The sequence below is a fragment of the Capricornis sumatraensis genome, chromosome 17 (genome assembly GCF_032405125.1).
Source record: "Capricornis sumatraensis isolate serow.1 chromosome 17, serow.2, whole genome shotgun sequence".
NCBI lineage: Eukaryota > Metazoa > Chordata > Mammalia > Artiodactyla > Bovidae > Capricornis > Capricornis sumatraensis.
The window spans coordinates 51,738,322-51,753,397 of NC_091085.1; the positions used below are offsets into that span (position 1 = coordinate 51,738,322).

Here is a 15,076-nt window from a genome sequence, read left to right on the forward strand (position 1 = left end):
CTGCCTCCTCTGGGTCAGCCATCAGCAGGGGCCAGGGCCAGGGCAAGGCCCAGAAGTTACCCACCCAGGACCCTGCCCTGGCTCTCAGCCCCTCTAGAGCCCAGAAGCAGTGTCTGCACATTATTCCTGTCTGCAGTCCATCGTGCACCCTTGAAAAGGTGAAAGGCCATGAGCCCCTGTTCCACGCACGGCAGAGGTCCTCCACGTGTGATCCCCAGCCAGCATCAGCATCCCCTAGGGGCTTCTCAGAGATGCCAGCTCTCTGACCCACCTGGACCTGCAGAATCAGATACTTTGGGTGGGTCCTTGCAGCCTGTGTCCTCCAGGGGGCGCTGCTCTATATTGATAACCGCTATTCTAAGGGCCGCTGTTCCTCCCTCCTCCAGAGCTCAGTCTCAGGGGTGTGCACCCATGGAGCTGGCTTGCTGGTTCGCTGCCCACCCTAGCTGCCACGCTCAGTCACTCCTCCATTCATTCTACCAGCTCATGTCCCCTCCAGGCTCCATGGCTGTTGGGAGATGAGCAAAGAAGAACGCAAGCAAGGCTCCTGGGGCTCTGGTTCCAACCGTGACCAGATCCAGCTGGTCCCATCAGCATGTCCACAGTGGAGGCTAAAATATTGTCAATTAGAAAAAAATGCACAACATGGGAATCTCAAATTAAGTTTTATTTGGGGACAAAATGAGGACTGCAGCCTGGGAGACAGCACCTCTGATAGCTGTGAGAAAACTGTTCCAAAGGTAGGGGAGAAAGACAGTATATATATATATATATATATGATTAGAAAAGGCAGAGGAGCCAGAGATCAAATTGCCAACATCCACTGGATCATCGAAAAAGCAAGAGAGTTCCAGAAAAACATCTATTTCTGCTTTATTGACTATGCCAAAGCCTTTGACTGTGTGGATCACAATAAACTGTAGAAAATTCTGAAAGAGATGGGAATACCAGACAACCTCACCTGCCTCTTGAGAAATCTGTATGCAGGCCAGGAAGCAACAGTTAGAACTGGACGTGGAACAACAGACTGGTTCCAAATAGGAAAAGGAGTATGTCAAGGCTGTATATTGTCACCCTGCTTATTTAACTTCTATGCAGAGTACATCATGAGAAACGCTGGGCTGGAAGAAGCACAAGCTGGAATCAAGATTGCTGGGAGAAATATCAGTAGCCTCAGATATGCAGATGACACCACCCTTATGGCAGAAAGTGAAGAACTAAAGAGCCTTTTGATGAAAGTGAAAGAGGAGAGTGAAAAAGTTGGCTTAAAACTCAACATTCAGAAAACTAAGATCATGGCATCTGGTTCCATCACTTCATGTCAAATAGATGGGAAAACAGTGGAAACGGTGGCTGACTTTATTTTGGGGGGCTCTGAAACCACTGCAGATGGTGACTGCAGCCATGAAATTAAAAGACACTTACTCCTTGGAAGGAAAGTTATGATCAACCTAGACAGCATATTAAAAAGCAGAGACATTACTTTGTCAACAAAGTTTCATCTAGTCAAGGCTATGGTTTTTTCAGTAGTCATGTACGGATGTGAGAGTTGGACTATAAAGAAAGCTGAGTGCCGAAGAATTTTTGCTTTTGAACTGTGGTATTGGAGAAGACTCTTGAGAGTCCCTTGGACTGCAAGGAGATCCAACCAGTCCATCCTAAGGGAGATCAGTCCTGGGTGTTCATTGGAGGGATTGATGTTGAAGCTGAAACTCCAATACTTTGGCCACCTGATGCGAAGAGCTGACTCATTTGAAAGATTGAGGGCAGGAGGAGAAGGGGATGACAGAGGATGAGATGGTTGGATGGCATCACCGACTCAATGGACAAGCTGCTGCTGCTAAGTCGCCTCAGTCGTGTCCGACTCTGTGCGACCCCATAGACAGCAGCCCACCAGGCTTCCCCGTCCCTGGGATTCTCCAGGCAAGAATACTGGAGTGGGTTGCCACTTCCTTCTCCAATGCATGAAAGTGAAAAGTCAAAGTGAAGTCGCTCAGTCATGTCCGACTCTTAGCGACCCCATGGACTGCAGCCTACCAGGCTCCTCCATCCATGGGATTTTCCAGGCAAGAGTACTGGAGTGGGCTGCCATTGAGTTTGGGTAAACTCTGGGGGTTGGTGATGGACAGGGAGGCCTGTGTGCTGCCGTTCATGGAGTCGCAAAGAGTCAGACACAACTGAGTGACTGAACTGAAACTGAAATATATATATGATTTTGGTGAAGGGGGAATACATGCTATGAAGCACATATTTTTCCAGAAAGTTTCTGCTGGTCTCATGAAGCTTCTACTCATCATGAGAAACAGTCGTCACCATAAAGGATCTTAATGCTTTTCTAGATATGAGGAGATACAAGAATTTGGCTCATAAAATCAGCTCCTGAGAATATCTAAGTATCTGAAGACCTGTCCTCCCAGTTCTCCCCTCACTCAAGCACGGAGTGCCTTATCTCTGCTCTCACCCTGAACTCCTTTCAGGGGTGTTGAAGGTCAGCAGCTGCAGCAGCACATGACTTAATCCTTGGAGAGGTAGCTGGCGAGTGCCCATGGCAAGTGCCAACTTGTAGCTGACAATATCGAAGGGCAGCCCTGCTCTGATATTCACAGATTCTGCATTTGTGAACCCACTTGCTCAGTAAACTTTATTTATAACCCCCAGATCAACACGCATGGTGCTTTTGTGGTCATCTGTGGATGTGGGTACCTGGCAGATGGCTGATTCAGGGAGTAAAGACATGGAGGGTTTTCTGAGCGGGGGGACCCTCACAGCAGGGATTTCCTTGAATCCTGCACCCCAGGCACCTTGGTCTAGTCCCAGCCCTGCTGTGAGGAGAATCTGTGAGAGGAAGCTGGACCCCATTCTGTAGGCAGGGGTGCGGAAGCTCTGGAGAGGCAGCAGCACACAGCGGCGAAGCACCTTCCTATGGTGCCACCTTGCCTGCCTGCAGATGCGGGTTCTGGTGCTTACAAACTGTGTGACCTTGAGCAGGTCACTTGACCTCTCTGTGCCTCAGTCAACTCATCTGCAAAATGGGGTGAATTATAGCCCTACCTCACAGGGGTGTTGTGGGAAATGAATGTGTTCCTATCTAAAAGATACATGCTACCTGACTGTTACTGTTATCATCCTTATGTTTGTTGTTGTTTAGTCACTAAACCATGTCCGACTCTTTGCAACCCCACGGACTGTAGCTCACTATGCTCCTCTGTCCATGGGATTCTCCAGGCAAGTTACTGGAGTGGGTTGCCATTCCCTCCTCCTGGGGATCTTCCCAACCCAGAGATCAAACTTGGGTGTTTTGCATTGCAGGCAACCGAGCCACCAGGGAAGCCCAAGAATATTGGAACAGGTTGCCATTTCCTTCTACTTTGGCCCTATAATGCTGTACAGAAAGCCAAGATGCAGGGACTTCCCTAGAGGTCCAGTGGTTAAGAATCCACCTTCCACTGCCTGGAACATGGATTAAATCTCTGGTCGGCGAACTTACGTCCCACATGCCTTGTGGCAACTAAGCCCCTGCACCTTGACTAGAGAAAAGCCCTCTAGATGAAATGAAAGATCCCATGTGCCACAACAAAGACCTGACAAAGCCAAATAAACAAATATTGTTTTAAAAAGAAAGTCAAGAATGCAAACCCAAAAAAGAGATGCAAACCAAAATATGCATACTTGGGGGAAATTAACAGAATGTCAGAAAAAGCCATCAATACTGTCTTGACATTTGAAAATTCTTCACTAGGTGCATGGGTGCAGCTACCGATAGAATTCCGCTTTGGTCCTCATGGGCCCACATTGCCTGGCTCCACAGAGAATAGTATTTACATCATTACCATGTGGCAAATGTGGCCTCCTCTCTCATTTTAGAATCAACACATGGACCAATCTGCAGAAAGCTCGATTGTAGTTACAGAGCAAAATGTAGATGTTACAAATGGCTTTTTAAAAAAAACAAAAAACTTATTTATTTGGCTGCACTGGGTCTTGGTTGCTGCATGGGGGATCTAGTTCCCTGACCAGGGGCCAAACGCAGACCCCCTGCATTGGAAGTGTGGAGTCTTAGCCACTGGGCCGCCAGAGAAGTCCTCAAATGATCTTTGACACCATAAAAGTGATGGCAAAGCTAAATGGAAGATGCAGAGAAGTATGTCAAGGTCTTTTCTGTTTTTTGCCATTCAACATTTTATGTTTTTTTTTTAATGTTTTTATTTTTATTGTGGTCAGAACATTGAACATGAGATCTGCCTTCTTAACACATTAAAAAAATTTTTTTAAACTGGAGTGTGGTTGAACACAAAGCTGTGTTGGTTTCAGGTGTACAGCCAAGTGAATCATTAACACATTTTTAAGTGCACAAGGCAGTATTGCTAACTAGGCACAGTGTTCTGCAGAAGACCTCCAAGTTTGTTCAGATATATATGTATCCCTGAAACAAATATATATACTGAAACTTCATATCATTGAACGGCAACCCTGGGAGTATGCTAATTTCTCATCTAACCTGGTAGGGAGTCCATAGACAGCAGCTAAAGTTGATATTTCCTGAAATAGATCCTTAAGTGTTCCTTTCAAGGTCACAAAAGTAACCATGAGAATAGCTAAAAATAATAACATAGCTAAGAAAAATCAAGGAAGGGAGGGAGGACAGGGGACAAGGATGTAGGCGGTAGGACTAAACCCTCATCTTTCATGCCAGGAAGGCAAGGGAAATTGTCTCAGGCTGACAAGAACTAGACCCATAAAATTATTATGTGTGCCTGCAGTGGACAAAATGAGAAAGCCTAAAACCAGAAGAAAATTATTTCCTTTGAAGAGAAGGAGACAGCACAGGAAACGTTAAGTCCTTGTTTTATAACTTTCTGGATGGTTTGAATTTTTCAGTGTGTGCTTTCTGCTTTTGTAAGCGGAAACTGGTGTGAAAGAGTCTGGTTGCCGCTATCAGGGCCTGACTACAGCGGGTCAGAGTCAGCAGGGCCAGACCCTACCCTGGCTCCCCTACACACAGCTGGCACCCATGAGCTGTGAGACTTTCTCTTTAGGTCTGGAAGTACATGTGCCCGTGGGAGACATCTATTTACAGATCTTTCAAAGAAAACTGCAAGTACAGTACAGACGTTTAAAAACAGCATGATTATATATATTTTGCAGTATTAAAATAACTGGAAGTGATTTGCGTCATGTGATTTTTCAATTTTACATCCAATGAGTATCCTTCAGTTCAACATAGATACCAAGGCTACATTTGTCATTTAAAATGGAATATTCTGGATCATGGGAAGTCCCTGGAGCCTGTGGCCATGGCACTAGTGAGCACAGGAGCCCCTTGGGTGTATGGAGGAGGGAGGTCAGGCCCCCACATTCCTGCCCTCACTGGGAAGTGTTAAAAGATAAACTGAGGCAGATTACAAATCTTAAGACTATATTCAGGCTGGGGAATTCCCTGTCGGTCCAGTGGTTAGGGCTGCATGCTTCCACTGCAAAGGGTGCCAGTTTGGTCCCTGGTTGGGGAACTAAGATCCTGAATGCCACTGGACCAAAAAAAAAAAAAAGAAAAAAAGATCATGTTTGGACAAAAATTGACTGGAATGGGACAACCTCCAGCAGGAAGTGGTAGAGCACCTCACCGCCAGGAGCTGGAGAAAGTATACAGAAAAAGTGTAGAAACAAAGGAGGTTGTTGATTGGTAGGGCTTAAACCCCAGCTTTGTGTAGTTAGCTGTGATTGGCTGTGTGTGATTGGGATTTCCATTTCCTAACCTTGAGGTATTCACAGGCTTAGGTTTGGGTTTACTTGCATAGGTACCATGCATTAGACGCCCCCAGCCAAGTGGACTTCTTGCTTAATTAATTTAAAACCTTAAGGAGGGAGTGGGTATCACAAAGGAAGAAACTGATATCCAGTGTGGAGCAGCATGTGACATCAGTGTTAGATATTTCTCAGAGTTTGTACTTCTAGTGGCCTGAACTAAGACCAGAAACTTCTCTGTGAAAGCTAATAAATGCATTTCCGGGATGGGAGTTCACTTCAACTCTTTCTGTCTTAAGCTTCTGCTCCCTGGACCTCACTCTCACAGCCAAGATGCCCCACAGTCGTCCATCCCAGAGAGAGCAAGATGTGTGGTCCTTGCCTGGTGGGCACTGCTCTGGTCCCTGATTCCCCCTGGGATGATGTCTCCTCTCCTGGCACAAGTGCCCAAATAGAACATTTCAGAAGACCACTCCCCTGGCTTGTCCTTCTCAGGCACTCACAGGTCCTTGGCTCCGGTAAGCAGAGCAGACCCTCGAGCATGTGGAAGACGGAGGTCAGCCCTCTCCCAATCCCTGCCCTGGTTACCCCAGGAGGGTTCCTTTTCAGCAAGTGCCACCCTCATCCTGGAGGTCTCCTGGTGTCACCAGAGAGTAGCTTCATCTGTTCTTGAACTTTTGTAATGTCAACTTTAAAAAAATGCACAGCAAGAGAGTTGCAAGATAGGTTTTCATTTGAGGCAGAATGAGGACTGCGACCCAGATGGAGCACCGCAGATACTTCTGAGAAACTGCCCCCAGGGAGTAGTGGGGAAAGCCAGTATATATGTGATTTTGGTGAAGGGGGAGTACAGGCAATCAAGCACTTATTTTTGTTTGGTAGGAACTTTCTGCTTATCTCATGAAGTTTCTGCTAGTCCCAAGAAACGGTCGCCACCATGAAGGATTTTGGTGCTTTTCTAGATATGAGGAGATACAAGAGTTGGGCTCATAAGATCAGCTCCTGAGAATATCTAACTATCTGAAGACCTGTCCTGCTGGTTTTCCCAGAGCCCAGAGTGTTGAGGTGATCTAAACACACATTGGAAAAGAAATTCCAGACACAGAGCATTTCAGAAGGGAGTGAGTTTATTGAGAATAAAGAGCAGAGATAACGTGGGCGCTGTGAGTGTAGCGAGCCAACCTCTTGACAGACCTGGGAGAGTCGACAGCTTTCATGAGTTAACAGCCAATTTTTATAGCCTCAAGACAAAGAAAATGCCTGCTGGAAGGTTGGCATCAGGTGACCGGCTAGGGTGCTATAGGGTGGGTAATAGGATGGACACTTTTGCCCAACTTGGAGTCAGGAAGCCTGCTGGTGGTGATCAGAGGGGCTTTCAGCAGATTACAAAGGGGGTTCAGGCAATTCCAGTGAGGACCTTATTTCTGGGCTTTGCTTATATGGTCTTGGGGCAGGACTCAACAGGGTGCCTTGTTTCTGCTCTCCACCCTGAACTCCCTTGGGGGGTGTGGAAGGTCAGCATCTACAGCCGCACATGACTTAATCCTTGTAGAGGTAGATGGCAAGGGCCCATGGCAAGTGCCGATCTGTAGTTGACGGTAAATAGGATTGTACTTATGTTTTCCTCTGTGCCTTGGGAGGCTTCTTGCTCAACAATACTTTTGAGACTCATCCAGGTTGTTGCATATTTGGTGGTTCCTTCCTTTCCATCCCGAAGCAGCATTACACTGTGTGGATGTGCAACTAGTTGGAATTACGAAGATCAACAATATTAAGGATTGGGAGCAGCTGCTTTACATTTTTAAAGTTCACTTATTTTTATTTGACATTAAAAAAAACCAATAGAGTTTGCTTCTTTGAACAGTTTTGGGTTTGCAGAAACATTGAGTAGAAAGTACAGAGAGTTCCCGTGTAGCCCCTCCCCTGACTCAGTTTACCCTGTTGTTCACAGCTTGCATTAATGTGGTGCATTTGTTACAATTAATGAACCTACACTGACTCATCCTAATTACTCAAAGTCCATAATTTACATGAGGGTTCACTCTTGGTGTCCTACTTGCTCTGGGTTTGGACAAACGTATGTTAACATGTATCCATCATCATAGAAAGTTTCGCTGCCCTAAAAATTCTCTGTGCTCTGTCTATTCATTCCTACCCTGAAACCTTGGCACTGGTCCTTATACTGTTCCCACGGCTTTGCCTTCCTGCAATGTCCTATAGTTGGAATTCTGCAATATGTGAGGAATTGGCTGTGCTTGCATCTGAAAGATAGGGGCTGTCAGGGCGAGGCTGGGAGGAGAGTGGGGGAGGGACATGGTAGGGCCTGGGACCTGCCTGACCCCCTCTTTTTTCCCACCAGGTCTTGCCAAGCCCATTGGTCTGGTGGAGGGGCCAGGAGGCCTGGGCCAGGGCGGCATGGCAGCCACCCTGCGGGATGACAGCCAGGAGACGGAAGGCAAGTTCGAGGAATACGGGTACAATGCACAGCTCAGCGACCGCATCTCCCTGGACCGTACCATCCCGGACTACAGGCCCAAAAAGTGAGTACACGGCCTCTCCCACAGGCACCTCCAAGCAGCACCCCTGCAGGCCCAGGCTCCTGGCATTCAGACATTTACAGGGCAGAGCGGAGGGAAGGGCGCCCTGGCTGGCAGGGCCCTCCCCATCTGCCTTCTCTGGGTTCTCTGCCCCCAGCATCCTGCCCCCTGTGCCCTGGGTGTCCTCTGCAGGTGCCCACCACAGGACTGAGTCTGGGCCTGCCCAGGAAGCTGGGCCTCACCAGCTGATACTCCAGGTGCCACCACTTTAGATGACACAAGTGACAAGTGACACAAGCTGGAAGCATCAGACTCTGCCAAGCACATTTGTCTTCCCTGCTTTTGGTCCAGGAACTGCGACGGTAGGTGGGAAGTCTGCCTGAGACGAGCCTTGCCTGTGTCTAAAAGATATTCCCGTGTCTGTCAGTTGCCTCTAAACCCCAGGTCCACTGATCCCCAAAGCCACAGCAGTTGAGTCAGAAAAGTCAGACCCACGGATGGCTGTGGCCTTGCCTTCCGGTCCCTTGACTGATTCCTGGTCTCAGACCACTGCGTCCTGTACTAAAGCTCACTAGGTCCTTTGGCAGAGGTGAGATTGGAACAAAATGCCATACTGAGGGGACCTCATTGCTTCAATAAATCAGCCAAGCAGGGTGCCTGGGCACTGGGCATGAATGAAGAGTTTGGCCAGACTCCTTGCTGTGGCTCCAGCCACAGCTGGGAACCTAGAACAAGCAAAACACTTTCAGCCACACCTTTCCAGCAGAGACCGGAGTTTAGGCCTAGGCCAGGCTGACCAGCTGTGTAGTCAGAGTTGATACTGTGGGTCCTGAGTTGGTGACAGGTCATGCCTTGGCCTCTGAAGCAGTCTTTCAGGAAAGGCAGATTGGGGGTGGGAGTGTATCTACTTTTAGCTGCTGTCTTGGTTTACCCCTCTTCCTGCTGCGGCCTCTGAGACAGGACTCTGGTTTGTAAAGTGGTCCCAGAAGCTCTTCCCAGATGGCTCAGTGGTAAAGAATCTGCCTGCCAATGCAGGAAATGCAGGAGACATGAGTTTTATCTCTGGGTCAGGAAGATCCCCTGGAGAAGGAAATGACAATCCACTCCAGTATTCTTGCCTGGGAAATCCCATGGGCAGAGGAGCCTAGCAGGCAACATTCCACCGGTTTGCAGAGTCTGATGACAGCAACTGAGCACAAACACACACCCAGAACCCCTGGGAGGGAAGGGGAAGGCTGACAGGGAAGGGCTGGACCCTGAGAGGGTGCATCATTGTTGTGGGTTCAGGTGGATGGTGGCAGATCAGTGCCACTGGGGATGGGGGCAGTTATGGAGTTGGCCTCGGGGTTACCCCAGCCTAGGGAGGACGAGGAGCGGTTCTCACAGACTCCTCATTCATCCAAACTTGAGGGCTTGCTGCAGGGGCAGTGAGGTGAGATGCCCAGAGACCAGTTTCCCGGTGTGGGGCAGGGCTGGTATGAGCGAGCGGCTGCAACAGGGAGTGCTGGGGCCTGGGACGTGGTAACCAGCCTGTCTGCTCCATTCTGATTCCATGTACTCGCCCCACCCTGTCCCTTAGATGTGCTGGTGTGTTCCCTGGACAGCTTGGAGCCACACGGTAGGAGGTTAGGCTCCCTCGTGACTCCATACCAGGAAATTACCCTTCTGTCCCCGATACAGTCAGAGAGCCTAGAGCGGGCGGCTCCCACCTGCTCCACCACGCACTGCAGGTGACGGTGCTGTTTTTTTCCATCACATTTATTTTCACAGTTACCACTGAAATAGCACAAGTAGTGCCTCTTTCCATTTGCAGGGATGACATAAAGGTCCCCTTTTGAATAAAAAGTGCATTTAGGTGTAAAAAGCCCAATTTGGAGAAACATCCTAAGTAAGTAATAAGGCAGGCGGTGCCGAGATTGACGGCAGACAGGCACGGACCTGAATGAGTCAGGTTTGGGAAGCGCCAGTCTGTGCTCTGAGGGTGCATGAGCGCGCGCATGTGCTCGCGCAAGAACGTGTGTGAGTGCGCCTGTGGTCCAGTGTGCGTTCATTTCTGAAAGCCCCCCCGCCCCCCCCCCCTTCAATTGTGTCCTGACTTTTGGAGAATGACCGCAGTTATCCACTCAGCAGAGTCAGCACAGCTGCTGGAATTTAGCACCATTCTTGGCTCTGAGACCCTGGGCAGCCATGGTGTCATTCGGAGGACCCCAAAGGGCAGCTTCAATAACTCACAAAAGGACTCGCAGGGCTCAGCAGAGCTGTTAGACATGTGGTGCAGCTTGTTGTCACTGAAGGACAACAGGAAGGAGTCCCAGATGCCCCTCAGAGCCATGGGGCTCGCGGGGACAGTGCCAGATTCTCCCCGCTGGGAGGTGTTAGCGCAAGGGGACGTATTGCCACCAGGGGCGCCCTTGAGCCTTGGTGTCTGGGTTTTTATTGGCTGACCTGTCTCCAAGCTCCTGCAGAGGTCAAGCTGAGGCCCCACATGAACTTGCTTGCAGCAAAGATTACCCTGCGAGGCTCCAGGCCTCTCATCAAGCAGGATGTTCCAAGGGCTCAGAGGTCACCTCCCAGGAGGTACAGGGCGTGGACAAGCCAGATTCCCTCCTGTGACCTCTCCCCGTGCACGTGGTCCTAGTGGGGACACCTCAGCTGACTTGGCTCAGAGGTGGCGCCATGCTCCACTTCCCTGAGTCACATGGAATATCGGGTCACAGGACCCCGTCCCTGTGACTCCAGGGGACTTGCAGCCACTGGACGCGGGTCAGAGACAGTAGGAGAGTGTTCCTTCCCCTCCTGCATCTGTTCCTTTACCTCATAGCATTCGTTGTCATGACTGAAGAAAGCCCTTTCTTACCGTTTCCCAGTTACCACATCCTTTCTGTGGTTCTGTGGAACCTTCTAGAACCCTTCCATGCGGCCTCTGTATGGCTGTACCCCTTGCCCAATAGGCATCGGGCTTGTGTTCAGTCACAAAGAAGTTACAGCGGTGCTGATTCCCCCCAGGCCTGCTTTCCAAGTGGTCTAGCCCTCAGGGCTCAGGGTGACTGGACCTCAGTCCCAGCCCTGGGCCAAGGGCAGGGGTCTCCCAATGGTCTTGCTACCTCTCCAAACATCAGAGCAATGGCAGTTATAGAAAAGATGAGAATCTGCCTGTAACAGACTTGTCCTTTGCCTCCTCCAAATCCGCTTCTCTTTCTTAGGGCAGTAGCTCCCGGTTCAATGTGGGGACCAATGGAAACATCCCACTTCTGCTGGAGTTGGTCACATGACCCAAGGCTAAGCCAATCAGAGCTTATGGTCAACTGGCCACAGTGACTGGATCAGGAAGATCATATGGTCTAGACCAGCTGAGTCTTGGAATTGCTTGAGGCCATGAGGGAAGAGTCAAGCTTCCCCACCCTACAGTAAAACTGCAAGTTTAGGAGCCTGGGGAGCTACATCATATTATCAACAGGAAGGAAGAGCTTGAACTCCCAGGGCTCACCTGCGAAACCCAAGAGAAAAATCCAGTGCAGGGCATGGCAGAGCTGTGAGGTGGGGAGGAACTGGGTTCTAGTGTCATGCTGTGAGCGCCTGGATCCAGCTGTCCCTGAATTCACTTGCAATAAATTACCAATAAATGAAAAAATAAATCCTCCAGACTCTGCAGTAAATTAGAATATGCACACATTCATTGTTGTTGTTTTAGTTACTAAGTCACATCCAAGTCTTTGCAACCCCAGGCTCCTCTGTCATCTGAGGACAGGAGCCTCTGTCCCCAGGCTCCTCCTGGGATTTCCCAGGCAAGAATACTGAAGTGGGTTGCCATTTCCCTCTCTAGGGTGGTCTTCCTGGCTCAGAGGTGGAATCCATGTCTCCTGCTTGGCAGGTGGATTCTTTAAACCTACACGTATATATCTAAATTTTTTGCTTAAGCAAATTTGCATTGGCCTTTCTGATTTTTAAGTGTAAAGTGCTCCACCTGAAGTGTGTGGTATGTCACTGCACACCCTCCTGTCCTCAGAAGCACCTCCTGGGTCTTGCTGGGCCTGGGATTTGCTCCAGTAGCAGGAGCAATTCTGACTTTCCCTTCGAGGATTCAGACCCGCCCTCCCCTCACAGAGCAGGCGGGCCACCTGTGAGGAACCTCAGTCTGCCAAAATAAAAACTGACGGAGCGATCAATCCCAGTTGTCATTCTCACGTTACAAAAGAAGACATCAGGGCGAACTTTGCAAGAGCTGACATTTACAATCCACCTTAATTGATAGAAACCTGATTTACAGAAACTCTGATCTGTAGGGTCAGAGCTCTCTGCCTCCCTGAATTAGAGAATGTGGATTTTATTTAGTTACTTGTTTGTTTATATACAAATTCTTCCCCCAGAAAAGAAATGAGAAGTCTTTGGCACCAGGCGCCCCTATCCCCATGGGCAATGTGGCTGGGGAACTAGAAATAAAAAGAGGCCTTCCCATTCCCCTCCCCAGGCCCCCTCCTTCATGTCCCTCCCCCATACCCTTCCCCCTCTCCCCTCCTGCCCCATACTCTCTACCCTGGGCCTCTCTGGAGCTTACTGCCTCCAGTCACTCAGCCCAGAGCTTCCCTCTATGCTCAGCGGACTGCATCTAGGGGATTATTCAAGGCATCGTGCGAGCATTGCATAAAACATGGGCCCCAGTTTGCTGAGTTGGTAAGACTTAAAACCCAATTTTAAATGACTTAAGAAAAAAAAAGGGGGGGGGGTGCAGTTTATTGGCCCAGGCACTGAATGGTAGGCTTTCAGGTGTGGCTTGATCTAGGGGATGCTGCTGTTGCCATCAGCTCTGCCTGCCTTCAAGTTGGCCCCAGGATCAGTCAGGATCCTGGAATGAAACTGATGGCATCCTCAGGTGGGATGTAGGCAGAATCTAGGAAACCCACGAGGGATGTTGAGGCATCAGAGAGTACAGCAATAAGTGCTCAATAAAATGCAGTGGCCTTGTGCCTTATGTTCTGCAGTGGGGTGGGGGAGTGTCAGAAAATCTTTTCTGAAAAAGGCCATGTATTAAAAATAAACAAACCCCTCACTGTTTATTCTCACAACGATACCACACTCAACAACAACTCTGGTATCAGATATGTAAGTTTCCCCCTCACTGACCAATTCTCTGACACCAGCTGCATGTCCTACAGTTCAATTCTGTTCTGACACCATCTGCTTGGAGTCAGTGTTAGACCCTACAGGGGAAACTCAGATGTCAATCTCAAATCTAGGCTGCCCCTGGCACTTCTGACCCCTCCTTGGCTTCAGACACTTGCTAGAACTGCTCACAGAACTCAGGGAAACACCTGTGTTTACTGGCCTCTTCTGTAATAAAGATATGATAAAGGTCACAGAGGGACAGCCAGATGGGGAGTGCTCAGGGACATCTGGGAGGGTCCCAAGCACAGGAGATTCTCCTGGAGGAGTACCCATCCTCCCAGCTTCCCAGGCACTCATCAGAAAGAACCCGCCTGCCAATGCAGGTAGATATAGGAGATGCAGGTTTGATCCTTGGGTCTGGAAGATTCCCTGGAGGAGGGCATGGCAACCCACTACAGTATTCTTGCCTGGAGAATCCCATGGACAGAGAAGTCTGGCAGGCTACAGTCCATGGGATCACAAAGAGTCAGACACGACTGAAGTGACTTAGCATGCAACCTCTTGGCACGGGTTACTTGGGAACCCAGAAACTCTGGATCACCTACTTTAGAGACTTTCATAAATGCTTCATCACATAGGCACGGTCCATTTTTAGCTTCATTTTCAGCCCCTTCCTCCCTGGACGGTGGAGATGGGGGTGAGTGTTCTAACTTCTAATCATGGTTTGGTCCTTTTGGTGACCAGTCCCCAAGCAGGACTCACCCAGAATCACCTCATTAGCATAAAACTTCTTCCCTAAACCCAGGAGCTTTCAAGGCACCCAGGAGCTCAGTGTAGGCATTCTGACTTCGCCCATCACCCTGGAGGTTCCAAGGGTGTCTCCCTGTGTCAGGAGATGGGGGCAGAGACCAGTATGTATTTCTCATAATTTCATGAAGCAGAAAGTAAACATTTCAGGCTTTTGGGCAGGGTTGAGAGCAGCCACAGTTGATATGTAAGCGAACAGGCTTGGCTATGACCCCACAGAACTATTTACACCATCAGGAAGCAGCCTGTCCCTGGCGAGTTTTCCTGGTCTTACCTTCTTCACATCACCCGGTTGACATATCACATTTTTCAAAGGTGGATTCAAAACCCTCCTCTGGAGCCCTGCCCCGCCTTCATCAAGAGGTGTAGAGAGTGTCCCTCTGCTTGCAATTGGGTGGGCTTGAGACACGCCAGCCAGCACACCTGCCCCAGGCCCCCCAACAGCCCAGCCCACAGTACCTGATCTGATATTGCCAGCTGAGGCTTCTAGGGGCCACGAGAGGGACTCAGAGGACAATGTGATGCACTAAAGATGCCTGGCGCTCGAGGGAGGAGGTCCGAGCCTGGCCCTGCGGCGAGACTGATACGGGGCTTGAGAGGCTGACAGTGGCAGCTGACATGTCATGGCCATGCCTGGTGCTTTTGAGGCCCTCAGCAAACGTCCATGGAGGATTAAATGAGCAAACGCACAAATCCAAGCTCAGTCTATGCCCGTTGGAAACTTTCAGAGTTTGGTTTCCTGAGCAATCTTTAGCTCCCGGAGCCCATCCATCCAATCGGAAACTGCCCTACTGACTGGTTCTGGCAGGTGTGGTCCTCAGAATCACATGAGGGTAGGAGCATCACACGTGTGGATGTGTGCTAATCCCAGCTGGCACCCCCTTCCA

The 15,076-nt window shown here is 49.5% G+C and overlaps 1 protein-coding gene across 1 annotated transcript in view; it reads left to right on the forward strand.

Moving 5' to 3' along the window:
• GALNT9 (polypeptide N-acetylgalactosaminyltransferase 9) overlaps positions 1-15,076 on the forward strand; it is a 118,205-nt gene that overhangs the window by 24,885 nt on the left and 78,244 nt on the right. Inside the window, exon 2 of the mRNA XM_068990123.1 lies at positions 8,102-8,282. Within this exon, the coding sequence (XP_068846224.1) occupies positions 8,102-8,282 (181 nt within the window). The remainder of the gene's footprint in view (positions 1-8,101; positions 8,283-15,076) is intronic.